The following is a 12,936-nucleotide window of genomic DNA, read 5'->3' as shown; positions in this document are numbered from 1 at the left end:
GGAAGGTAGATCCCAGCTGGACTCGTGCGTCAGAAGGGAGAATGCCCACTCTTTGGGCTTGGTGTGTGAGACACGGACGGTGGAGATCCACTGACCATTGCAGATCAACGTTCCCCAAACTACCCTTATTTTCCATTTCAATAACCAAACGAATGTGGCCTGGTGAGCAAGCATTCATAGCCTATATAAACATAAGGGTTTTTTTTTTCATATTTAGTACCTGAACTTTGACCATTGTCTTAATGTGGTACCTAAACTTTTATTTGTCCCAATTGAGTACCTAAACTTTTATTTTGTGTCTAATAAGTACCAAAATGAATTTCTGTTAAAATTATCAACAAAAGTTAGGGGCAATATAGTCACTTCAAAAAATTTATATTTATATTTATATTTTATTTTTAATTTTTAATTTTTTTTGTTTGTTGTGTGTTTTTTTTTTAATAATTTTAAACATATAAATAAAATAATTAAAATATACTTTGACTATATTGCCCCTAATTTTTATTAACAATTTTAACAAAAATTCATTTTGGTACCTATTAGACACAAAATAAAAGTTTAAGTACTCAATTGGGACAAATAAAAGTTTAGGTACCACATTAAGACAAGGGTCAAAGTTTAAGTACTAAATATGAAATAAACCCTAAACATAATTAATTACAATCCATAGACATTGAACTAAAAATCTTCTATTTTTTGGCCATGATTGAACTAAAAATCTTCAAAGGCACATGATAGGTAGGAATGGCTGTATTTGATCATGAACCTCAACATTACTCATTGTACAAGCCAAGAGATCCATTTTTTTACCTTCTTCAATCTTGACGCTGTCATTGCTTGTGTGATTGGTGAACAAATCATATATTTCCATATATATATATATATATATGCACCCACCTTATGTTGAACTAGCTACAGTGGATGTGATGACATAATTTTCAGCAAAATGGAAAGTAAGGGAGGTGCATGCATTATGCATATATGCCAAATTACCAATGTTAATGTACAGTACTTGTACGCATACACCTATGACCCACCTCTTAATCTTCTGCATTATAATCCTCTGTACGTTGTTGAGTGAGTTACAGTACTTTTTCTGCCTCCCTGTAGATCAGAGACTAAAAGAGCTGATATGATATGATAAGATATACAGTAGAGATTTGATTGGATGATGTAACCTGGTCCCACCACCATGCATATATAGTCATATACATATCCTTTGCACTTTGCAGGCAGCTTTAGTTAGTATATGTATATATGACTCATTGACTTGTCTTGTATTGCAATTTGCAGAAGTCCGACTTTCAGTTGGGTTGGGTTGGGTTTTTCCATAAGAGGTTTGACTTTAGAATTTTAATACGCAACTTCTCTCAGAGTTCTCACCATCCTTGATTCAGACCTTAAATTGGATAACACTCCAAAGATTTTCAATTGCCAATTAATATAGGAATATGATTTTGGTACCCCAAAATCAACCTTATACGTTCCTCACATGAGAATGTAGAGTGCAAAAGATTTATCTTTGGAATCCCTTGCAGGGTTCAAACGCTCGTGTTACTGTTAATTAGTGACCTGTGCAATTGTTAATTGTTAATTAGTGACATAATGAAACACTTGACGAAAAGCTCATACAATTACTTAAAGTATCATATAGTTGTTCAATTTTTAGAGACATGAACTATTTTCTATATGATCTCATTCTCTCATTTGAACTTATCTATCAATAACCCTATATATTATTTGGCACAAGCTACTTTATATATGTTTCTCACTGTTTAGAAATCAACTAATAAATTCAATAAGCATTTTTAAATTTCATAATTCCAGTAGAAAAGCAAAAGTCCCAAAGCCACACCACTTGAAAAGTTAAAGCAAGTAAAGGCAGTAAGCAAATTGGATAAAAGGACAAGTCAGCAAATACTGTGCAAAGAAAAAAAGGGAAAAGATAATATATTTAGTATCACCCCATATCTCATGTCTAACAGAAGGGATTTGATTCAGTAGCCAAAACAGTAACAAAATCTCTGAGATAGTAAATGCCCAAAACAGCACCAACACTGTAGCCTGACTCATGCAAGAAAACCCATCCCCTAAAAAGTAAAAAGCTCTATCCTAAGAGCCCAAGCCACACCACCCATCCACCCAAATATAGTATTAACAACACAGCAAAAGTAAAAAACCTGTGGTGGGTTTTTCAAAGCAGAGAAAACTAATTAACCACTCCATTCTCTTCATTGCTGCCACCATTATTGATGGCTGTGGTGGTGGTGGTGATGTTGGTTTGGGTTTGTTTCTGGTTCACAGGGTACTTGATGGCATTGAGCTCCACCTTGCGCAGTGCAGCTTTGCCAAGATCAACACCACAGATGTCAGAGAGCCTGACCAAGTAAAGCAGAACATCTGAAAGCTCTTCACCCAAGTGCTCTTTTTCCTCTGCTTCCCAATCAGGCAGGCCCTTTGGAACCTCTCCTTTCCACTGGAAAATCTCAGACAGCTCTCCCACTTCACCCACCTGAGATTTCATCAAAAATGCCAGACCTTTCACACATCAAGCACTCATCATGGTGACCACAATTTTAGATTTATGATTATTTGAACTTTCTGGGTATGTATGTGACACAAAAGCAAAAGCAAAAGCAGAAAAGAGGGTGCAAGAAAACACAGAAATTAAAGTTGGCAAAAAACAAAAAGGGAAGATCTGTTCTCAGCAAAGCAGGTCAAGTTTCACCACCCGAGTGCTTAAAAATCTTAAATTGGGTCTTAGAGAAAGTTAAAACTTAAAATAGGATTAAAAACATATAAAATATTTAAAGAAGCCCACTTGCAGGCAATTAGTACCCGCATGCAATAAAAATTAAACACGTCAGAAGTTCAGAACCCACAATTAAACTAAACCATTTGTTAAAGTATTTCTGCAAATCCAACTATATAGGGTCAGCTCTGTAATTATTTGGTCAAATCTTCACAAGCCCATGAACAAGAAAGTGAAAGAAAATAAGGTGATAACATAGTAACCATACTTTTATTTGTCTCCTCCCTATTTCATGGATCATGCAAATTTACAAATCAATATATCAAACAATTCAAGGGCAACCCACAAAATCACATGAGAGAAAAGAAAATTAAACGGAGTGATATGTATGCACAAACCAGAGCCAAGAGGAGGTTTCTGGGGCTATGAAACTTATCCCAATCCCTTTCTTTGGCAAACTCAGCCATCTTCTTCTTGAGAAGGTGAAGAGTAACGCTGTGATCATCACCTTCTGGAAACCCAGTCATGTTTTATAGCTAGTACTCTCTCAAGGAAACAAAGAAAGACAGAAATATTGAGAATGGTGAAGAAAGGTAGCAAATTTAAAGAAGGGGGGAGAGGAAGAAGGATAAGATTGAGAAGTTGAGAGACAGACAGCTAGCGCTGAGCCCAAAGGCCAGAAAAGGCTGTGCTGTGTGCAATTACTCTTGGTCAGGGGACTGTCTCAGGGTTTTTTAATATAAATAGACTTCAATTCATCATGAGAAATGGGAATGAGAGAGAGAGAGAGAGAGGAAAATAAATCGCTATTTGGAAAGGGAATATAATAGGCTTAATAGGAATGCAATTGTAATGTGGAAAAGGACTAAACTATCGGTTTTTCGTACTCCCCCTGGCCACCGTCTATTGCCAGTTCATCGTCAAAACACGTGTTATTTTTTAGCATTTTTACTAATTAGGAATCGGAGCGAGAGAAATGAGATGTATTCCGATTGAGCAGTGACAGGATCTCAAATTTAGATTTTAAATAATATGAAAATATTTTATTTATTTACGAATAGAATATCTTAAGAATTATATATTTTATAACATTAAATTTAGATCTTAAATAATATGTCAGTATTTTATTTATTCATACATAGAATATTCTAAGAATTATATATTTCATAAAATTAAATTTAGATCTTAAATAATGTATCAATATTTCATTTATTCATACATAAAACATCTTAAGGATTATCTATTTCATAACAAAAAAATTACTAACAAATGCAATGACATGTTATTTATAAGGCTAAAACTTATCTATCCTTTATTGTATATAATATGTGAGACACACACATGATCATATGATGTTTGTTTCTCACATGTTGTATACAATAAAGGATAGGTAAGTTCATCTCCATTTATAATTCAAATTTAAAATTCGTAATATTATTAATTTCGTTTCTCTCTTATTTCTGCTTTATTAACATAAAATTAAATTTACCCAAGCCCACACAAAATTAATAATAAAATTCCTAATATTGAAGTGATGTAGGATTAGAAACGACCATAGGTTTTTTAGTCCATCACAATTTAAGTTTAATTTGTTTCCTCTGTATTTTGTTTAATGATAAATTTCTGTTAAGTAACGTCATGTAAAATCGTGATTGGGTTATAAGATTTAAATTTTTTATTTAAGTTTAAAGATTTAGTAACTCTTCCCATAAACGTTTTAAATTTCTAGTTAGGATATGTCATTTTGTTTTTTCAAATCTAACTGAAATATGTCAAAGAGTACAGTTTTACTCATAAAATTTATCTATTAACTTTATGCATTATATGATATGGTAGTGGTAAATTTAAGTATAAATTACTCCCAAGTTCTATTTAAAAATAATAATTAACTACAAACTCAGCCAATTAAAAAATTAAGTTGAAGCCCAATCTGTCCGTTTACACGAAGTTGAAAAAATACATTACCGAGCATTTTTAGGTTGAAAAATGCATTTTTTAGTTTGTAGATGTCTTTTTTAAGTTGCAGATACATCTTTTTATATTGTAGATGACATGTTTTAGGTTGTAGATGCAGGTTTTAGATTGCAGCTTTCAAATACAGGTTAGGTTGTGCAGATGCATCTGTAGAGAGCTTGGTGGACAGTTTGGCTTCTATTTAATTTTTGGGCCGGCTATAGTTTGGGTTAAATTTCTTTTTCATTTTAAGTTTCTAATCAAAACACCCAAATTTAATCATTTTAGTTTTATTTATTTTTTGTTGAGATAACTTACTTAGAAGGGCATTAAATTTTACTCTGTGCACCCTCTCTTTAATAAAAAAATATGTATTTTAGTAAATAAAATATTAGGTAAATTACATTTTTCATCTAGATATTTTGGCCATAAAGCACATTTAGTTACCGTGATTTCAATTTTTTCAATTTGGTTCTTGTGTTTTATATTTTTTGCAATTTTGGAAAAATATGGACCTAATATGAATATTTTTCTCAACTCAAAACTAATAACTTGTTTAAACTAGTAAGTTTTATTCAAGAATGACTAAAAAACATGTATGTAACCTTCAATTTTCAATTTTCTAACAATAATTTAAAAAAATCACCAACTTAAATTTCAAACTCTAAAGATTTTATGAGCCTCAATTTATTTAGCAAATAAATGCGAAAACAAAAATTAAAATTAGTTTTAAAAAGCCCATAAGATGGTCTTTTAATAGGCCAATAAAATTTTTTTTCAAAATAAGTGAATAATTTATTCTCAAATTAAAGATTTGAGTTTTGTTAAAATTGTTCTAAAATTGCAAATAGCATAAATTACAATGATCAAATTTAAAAAATTAAAATCATGGAGACCAAATGTCATTTGCAGCCAAAAGACAGGACATAAAAAGTAATTTACCCATAAATTATTAATAACATGCATAATAATACGTCATTTAATGAAGAAATAGGTAATTCTAGCACCATTGTATTTTAAGCGACCGCATTAGGTGACAACCTCCTTATGGAGTTTCTTTGCAAGGAAAGTGACACGTGTCGGTGTGAAGGGATTCTCGCCTGAATACGTGGTGATCTGTAGGGACCACGTGTTCTTCTTCTCCGACTTGATTGACTATTAAACAATATTACTTTTCTTCTCCCGGGAACTTGGCAACTAATCATGGCACTGTGTCCAACCAGTTTGTGACATGACATCTAAGCCTGCCATGTCAGCTTTAAAAGTTCCAGTCAACTCACCACCGACTTAGTCTACAACTGTCGTAGTAACCTACGTCACTTGCAATCTATAGAGTATAGAGTAATAATATTAGAGAGACTATATTATATATGACGCCAGAATGTGATTTTTTTTAGCATTATTGGTATATATATAATATATTATGTTCCGGTCCAATTTTCGTCTCAGGCACAAATTTATAGCTAAGTATATATAATTATTTTTTCTTAATCAAACAACAGTATGTGGTGAGGTTGAGAAGATAATTTCATATCAGAAAAGCGAAGTTTATAATTTGTAATACATAGGAAGGCTTTTTAACACTTTACTTATTTAAATTTTAGCCGCTTCACCATTTAATAATAAAATTGTGTTAATTTATCAATTTATTATCTTAGTTTTAATTTTTTACAATGTTAAACCTCAAGCAGATTTAATAACACTTCTCGTTAAAAATAATCATGGGTCATTGCACATGACATACTTTTAAGGGATTTTTTATTTTATCTTTTTATTAAAAGTGCAATAACTATAAGGATAATTTGCTTCTTTTACATACAACCTCTCATATACAATGAAAAATATCCAAATACACTTCCAAATAGACATAAAAAAACCAAAAATCTCTTAAAAGAAGGTGACGTGCCACACATATACTTATTTTTAACGAATCTATTCGATGTCTGACATTGCTTTAAATTAAAATAATAATTTGACATAATTTTTTTATTAAATGGTAAAATAAAATTGGCTCAAAATCCAAATAGGTAAAGTGCTATAACAAAATATAAGATTTTGAGTTTTATTGTCAATCATTTTAATTTGTTTTTATGGTAGATGCTCATATATTTTAAGTATGTACATGATGCGAGGACCGCAAACTTACAAGACCTAGTTTGGTGAGGTCACAAGACTTGTGATGTGACACATCATGTTTCTTAACTGGTTTGGTTGGAACATGTTTCTTAATTGAGAGCGAAAAGAAGAGCAAATGCATGTGAGAAAAATCGATGTGAAAGAATAGAACAAATTAAGGATAAAGAAAAGGAAAGGCATGTGCATGAGAAAAAAATCAATGTGAAAGAATAGAACAAAGGGAAAAGAGAAGGCAAGGCATGTGAGAAAAATCAATGTGAAAGAATAGAACACGATCAAGCTAGACTTTGATGAACGGCTCACAATTCGATCACTTGGAACTTGCACACACCTATCGTTGTAAAAGTACGTATGTTTGGCGAGTGGGCCTAACTGCCTAAGTGCATTATATATCCCAATATATAGGTAAATATGAGTTTGTTATTGTACTCTGAAAATTTTAAGTTGTTAAGAAATAAGACAAAAGATTACGTACAATTATGAAAAATTTATCAGACAATGTACTAACCCTATTGCCCAATCATTATGGTCATGGTGATAAGCATGTGGATATTTTATATGAGATGCAGCCAAGTCGTCGTATCTTACTCAGTCGCAACTGAATCTACAGATGTGTATGCGGCTTGATCTTAAATATTTACAATGCATTTATATATCTTCTTAATATATAATTAAGAGTACAAGTCCTACAATTAATATATATTATATATGCATGTGTGACATGAAGTATGCATCATAGTGTCACCTTAGAATATATATTATGCAGCAGTTTATGTATATGGATGAGAGAGACCTGCAGAATAATGCAGATCAAATAAGCTGGGGAAGCATAATTTATCTAAATGGCTTATATCTTACACTCCACACACACACACATATAACCGATAAAATAATGACATGATATGCATACCATCATATTATTTGATGAGTAAAATTTTTTGTTTTTCTTGATGAATAATGTGAATACTATTATTATATATATTAAAATAATATTAAGTTCATCAATCACCATTTGATGATCTAGTAGTGGCACTCAATTTTCCTTTATGAGAGAGGATTCTATGTTTTTTTTTGTTAATTTGAAGGGAGAGATCGAACTTAATTAGGTGTATATATGGTGCAAATTCTACAATTTTCTAACTGGGTTACCCCAATAATTGCTAGAATTTCATGTTTAAATATCATAAACAATAATTGTTGATAATAATAATATATTTGTACATAAATAAAGAGTTAATTACACTTACACCCCCTGAGGTTTATCGTCTTTTCACATACACTCCCTGGGGGTTTCAATAATTACACATACACCCCCTGAGGTTTCAAAACTGTTGCATATAACCCCTTATAGTGAGACAAAAAATGATGAGAAATTATGCAAAAAGACATACTAAGGGATAAAATGATCTAATAAGATTACTCAAGGTGTAAGGTTCAACCTCAATACAAATATTTTCTTTTTTGTTTATTTATTTTTTTCTCTTGTAGGGGGTTATATGCAATAGTTTTGAAATCTCAGGGGGTGTATGTGTAATTATTGAAACCCCAGGGGGTGTATGTGAAAAGACGATAAACTTCAGGGGGTGTAAGTGTAATTAACTCCATAAATAAATGAGGTATAGACTGTATAGTATGTTTAAATTTGAATAAATCTATGAATAATTGTTTATTTCATTTGGTGTGTATAGCATTTGCCAATATATATTGGTTTGGCATTATATCTTTGTTTTTATAGCTATATGAATCAAAATTCTATTTAAAAAAAGGGGGAATACTTAAAATAGAATCGCATTTGAAATGAGGCTACATATAATACTGCAATATGCTACTTCCTATTACGACTCTACGGTGTACGACGAGACTATTTGGTCATCACAAGTTGTTTTCGCCAACTCTTAATAAGAGACTTTGTCACACTTAATTGCAATGACCAATGGTGTGCATGTTAATTATGCTCTGCAATCTCCCTGGCACTCTCACATAGATTTGGGGATCATTAATTAATTAATTAATCCACGCGTATTAGGCATGCCAAACAACCCTATTAGGGAATGATGCCAATGATACTCCTTTTTTCTTGGTTACAAATATTTAAGGGGTACCAATCATCATAGGCCCAAAGCAAACCCAATAAGTGCAATACAGCACACACCAGTCCAGGCCTATGCATCCTACATTCCTACCAACCAAGCCAATCATGGTCCTATTTTTTCCGTGCAATGTTGCAAATATATAATATTATCTTCTTGAAAATGAAATCATTCTTATGAAGTTACGAGACATTGTGCAATAGAGTCGGATTAATATGAGACTACAGGAGCTTTTAAATTAATCAAATGATATTTGATTGGTCAATTTTATATTATCTTTCGACTCTAAAATTTGGATTATGTACAAAATTTAAAGTTAAAATTTAACATGAAATCTTTACAAATTTTATTTTATATCATAAAGGATATGAAGTGAACATGTGAACACATGAGGTCAAAAATGGAGTGAGGAATAAAATGAGTTTGGTTGAGTTTTTTTTAAAAGGGTTAGTACGTTAGTTAAAATAGGTTAGTTGGTAATAAAATGGATATGAGTGAGGTTGAATATGTGCCATTAGATTAATCTAAGAACTCTTATATAACAGTCCTTCATAATTAATCTCTTATACTAGTCGTTCTATTGTTCAATACTACATATATAATAGGGTTTTTTTTTTTCTTCATATTTAGTACCCAAACTTTGACCCTTATCTTAATGTGGTATATAATTTTTATTTGTCCCAATTAAGTACCTAAACTTTTATTTTGTGTCTAATAGGTATCAAAATGAATTTCTGTTAAAATTGTCAACAAAAGTTAAGGACAATATAGTCACTAAAAAAATTATATTTTAATTATTTTCTTTATATGTTTAAAATTATAAAAAAAAAACACAACAAACAAAAAAAAAACAAAAAATTATAATTAAAATATAATTTTTTTGAAGTGATCATATTGTCCTCAACTTCTGTTAACAATTTTAATAGAAATTCACATGGGTATTTATTAGACACAAAATAAAATTTAGGTACTCAATTGAGACAAATAAAAGTTTAGGTACCACATTAAGATAATTGTCAAAGTTTAGGTGCTAAATATGAAAAAAAAAACCCTATATAATATATGTGTTTTATATATGCCGAAATATTTTTTTTATTAGATGGTTTAGATGCTTATTTTTCTAAATTAAATTTGAATCATTGATTATAAACTTATGAATTTACAGTCAAAGAATATAACATATTTATGTGTTAGATTATTTAATAGCATAACGTACTATATATATTGTATATCTTTGACAAATAAGAGGACCAATATTTTTGTCACTCTCATTCCCAGCCTCCCATTTGTTTTATCTTCACAATTTCCTGGTTTCATGGGCACGGGAAGCTTCTGCAGATCAGAATGAAATAGTGTAAGAGATGGATGACCAAAGTATAATGGTCAAAGAAATTAAGTTAAGAAACTATATCCTAAAAGCAACAGATCACCAATTTATGGACCAACAAAGGATATAAATAAGGATACATTCACATGCTCGGAGGATACCTCAAAACCTTTGACATGTTACTGGTCTTTTTAGTCATCGATCAAGTAAAACTTTTTGGGTGACTATCAAGTAAAAATTAATAATGCCATCGATCATAGACCGAAAGCAAACTTCTTTTACACGTATTGGTAGCTTCATATCATCAAAGTTTTCAAAGATTGGGATTGCAATGCATATGTGGCTGATTTTCTTTTTTGGTGAACTGGGGGCCAAAGGCACGTGGCTGATTTTCTGCCTTGGAACAAACTAGTAGTAGTTAAAAGCATTAAGCATGGTATTTACACAAATCAAAATGATCTCTTTCTGAAAAAGCAAGATCTGAAAATTTATTAAACTGAAGAAATGGTTACAATCAAAATCATTAGCTTCCATAAGCCAAATAGCCAATTAAGACCTTCTTCAAGCCAAACAAAACACATTCCGCTTACGCAAAATAAAAAGGACTAAAGAATGAGCCACCACTCTTTTAGTTGAAAAACAATATGCTCAAGATTGTCACCTCAGAAGCCATGCAAATACCCTCATCCAAAATAAATATCTAATTATAAAATATTTATTATTTTATTGTTTGGGCTTTTGGCTACAGTGACTGTGAGAGGTGTACGGATGCAGTCATGCCAAGGCCCAATGCCATGAAACAGATCTAGCATGGAAAAATTCAAATGGACCTATGGGGAATATATCTGGGCCCAATCACTTGCCATTGACCCTTTTTAGGCAGCAGGGCCAAGATCCAATCTACAAACTCAAGGCCCAAAGTGATGGTAACCATATCTCTTTGGGTTCTTGTTTTTATTGATTTTTTCTTTTTTGTTTTATTGAGGAAATTGAAAATGTGAGGGTAGAGCTCATGTCAAAGCCCCGTCCAGAAATACACATCAAGCCTCAAGGGCTCTAATACTGTGTCAAAGCTCCATGAGCCTAATTTACTTTTAAAACCGGCTTGTAAGGAGAGGATTGCCCACTTGCCCAAAGCTTTACATGGTATAAGCCCCTATGAATTGAATGCTTGTTAAATAGTATTGAAAAGAAAAAGAAAATTCATAGTTTTGCAGATTTTGATAATGATTTAGTGTACATATGTAAAGTTGTGTGCTAGCTTATTTTACATGAATCCATGTGCATGTGGCATTGCATTGCCCACAATTACAAGTGTCTACGCAGCCGAAAATCACGCAAGATGGCCACTTGGGGGAAATATTCTCAAAAAGAAGAAATGTACTGCAAGAAGGCTACAAAGTGCATGAAGCATTTACTGAATGGTGCTGCATGCTTTCTGCTTACAGTGTTGTACACTGCAAAATGGGTCCTCCGAGCCCTTAGCATCTTCTGCCTTTCATTGCTTTCAGTTTTGTTATTTTGTGCAAAATGAAAGGATTCCAACAGATTGCCCATGTGAACCCCTTTGCTCCCCTCCCAATTTGGACCACTTTCAAGTTTCATGTCATGTGTCTACTTGCAGACACCCCTCACTACTGTCTAGACTCACCTAGTAGAAGTAGAACTTTCATGTAACGGTCCTTACTATTGTCTAAACTCACCTAGGAGAGTAAAACTTCTATGTACGGCTGTATACATCTATTGTATATGTCTCTCTCATCATGTCATGCGTGTATACAATACCTTTGGGTAGCCAAAACCCACTTTACAAAGGTGATTAATAATTTAATACCACGCCTTCTAGCTTCTCATAGCACTCAGTCTTGCTGATTGCATTTGCAAAGTAAAATTGAAGAAGGAATTTAGTAGAGATACATTTATTCTGTTTAGGTATAAAGTCCGAGAAGGGAAGGGTTAGAGTCGAACTCTAGTCATGGTTGTAGAGAAATCAAGATAAGTGTTGTACCATGATGTAGGACGAGTTAGGGTTCGATTTAAGAAAAAAAAAAACCAAGAAAAGAAAGTGGCTGAAAATTAGCAAGAAGACACGAAATAAAGAAACAAATCATATACAGTTAATATGGCGACATAAAAGACAGGAAAAAATATTTTAGTATCAAAATTGGGCGTATAATATATCGATTTCAAGAAAAACGACGAGATCTACAAGACTCATAGTACTTATGAGCCCGTTCAGTTTTTGGCCAAATTCCTTTGTTTAAGGCCTCAAAATAGCGTTTTAATTATTTTCCGAATTTTCATACATTTTATTAATTTTCGCTTCTATTTTATTTGGGTTTCCTAATGTCCGTGGACTTTAGTTATGAGGTTGTTAGCACCCTAGGATTTTCCTAAACATATTTAAGCAATTTTACAATTGCCCAGAGGATTTTATTATTCAGTTTATCAATATTAAAAACGAGAGTTTTCTCTCAATCTTTTTGGTGGACTCTAGAATCTGTTACTTTTAGGGTTTCGCTTGAATCCCTTAGGGCCTGTTTGGTATTCTATTTAAAAAACTATTTTTTGTTTTCAAAAACAAAAAAACAAGTTTTAGTCAAGAAAACGTGTTTGGTAGACCATTTTTAAAAACAATTTTTAGAAAAAAATTCAAAAACATGCCTTTTTAAAAATGA

The 12,936-nt window shown here is 32.0% G+C and overlaps 1 protein-coding gene across 1 annotated transcript; it reads right to left on the bottom strand.

Moving 5' to 3' along the window:
- Nucleotides 1-1,921: 1,921 nt before the first annotated feature.
- LOC147276162 (uncharacterized) lies at nucleotides 1,922-3,524 on the bottom strand. The gene is made up of 2 exons (XM_086254624.1): nucleotides 3,151-3,524; nucleotides 1,922-2,512 (listed from the first exon to the last, which is right to left on the bottom strand). Exons 1-2 carry the CDS (start codon nucleotides 3,277-3,279, stop codon nucleotides 2,210-2,212), a joined length of 432 nt encoding a protein of 143 aa, XP_086110750.1. The 5' UTR covers nucleotides 3,280-3,524; the 3' UTR covers nucleotides 1,922-2,209.
- Nucleotides 3,525-12,936: the final 9,412 nt, after the last annotated feature.

The sequence above is a fragment of the Dryas octopetala genome, chromosome 8 (genome assembly GCF_963921425.1).
Source record: "Dryas octopetala chromosome 8, drDryOcto1.1, whole genome shotgun sequence".
NCBI lineage: Eukaryota > Viridiplantae > Streptophyta > Magnoliopsida > Rosales > Rosaceae > Dryas > Dryas octopetala.
Note: the sequence above shows the minus strand (reverse complement) of the source record. Positions and strands in the feature narration are given on the sequence as shown.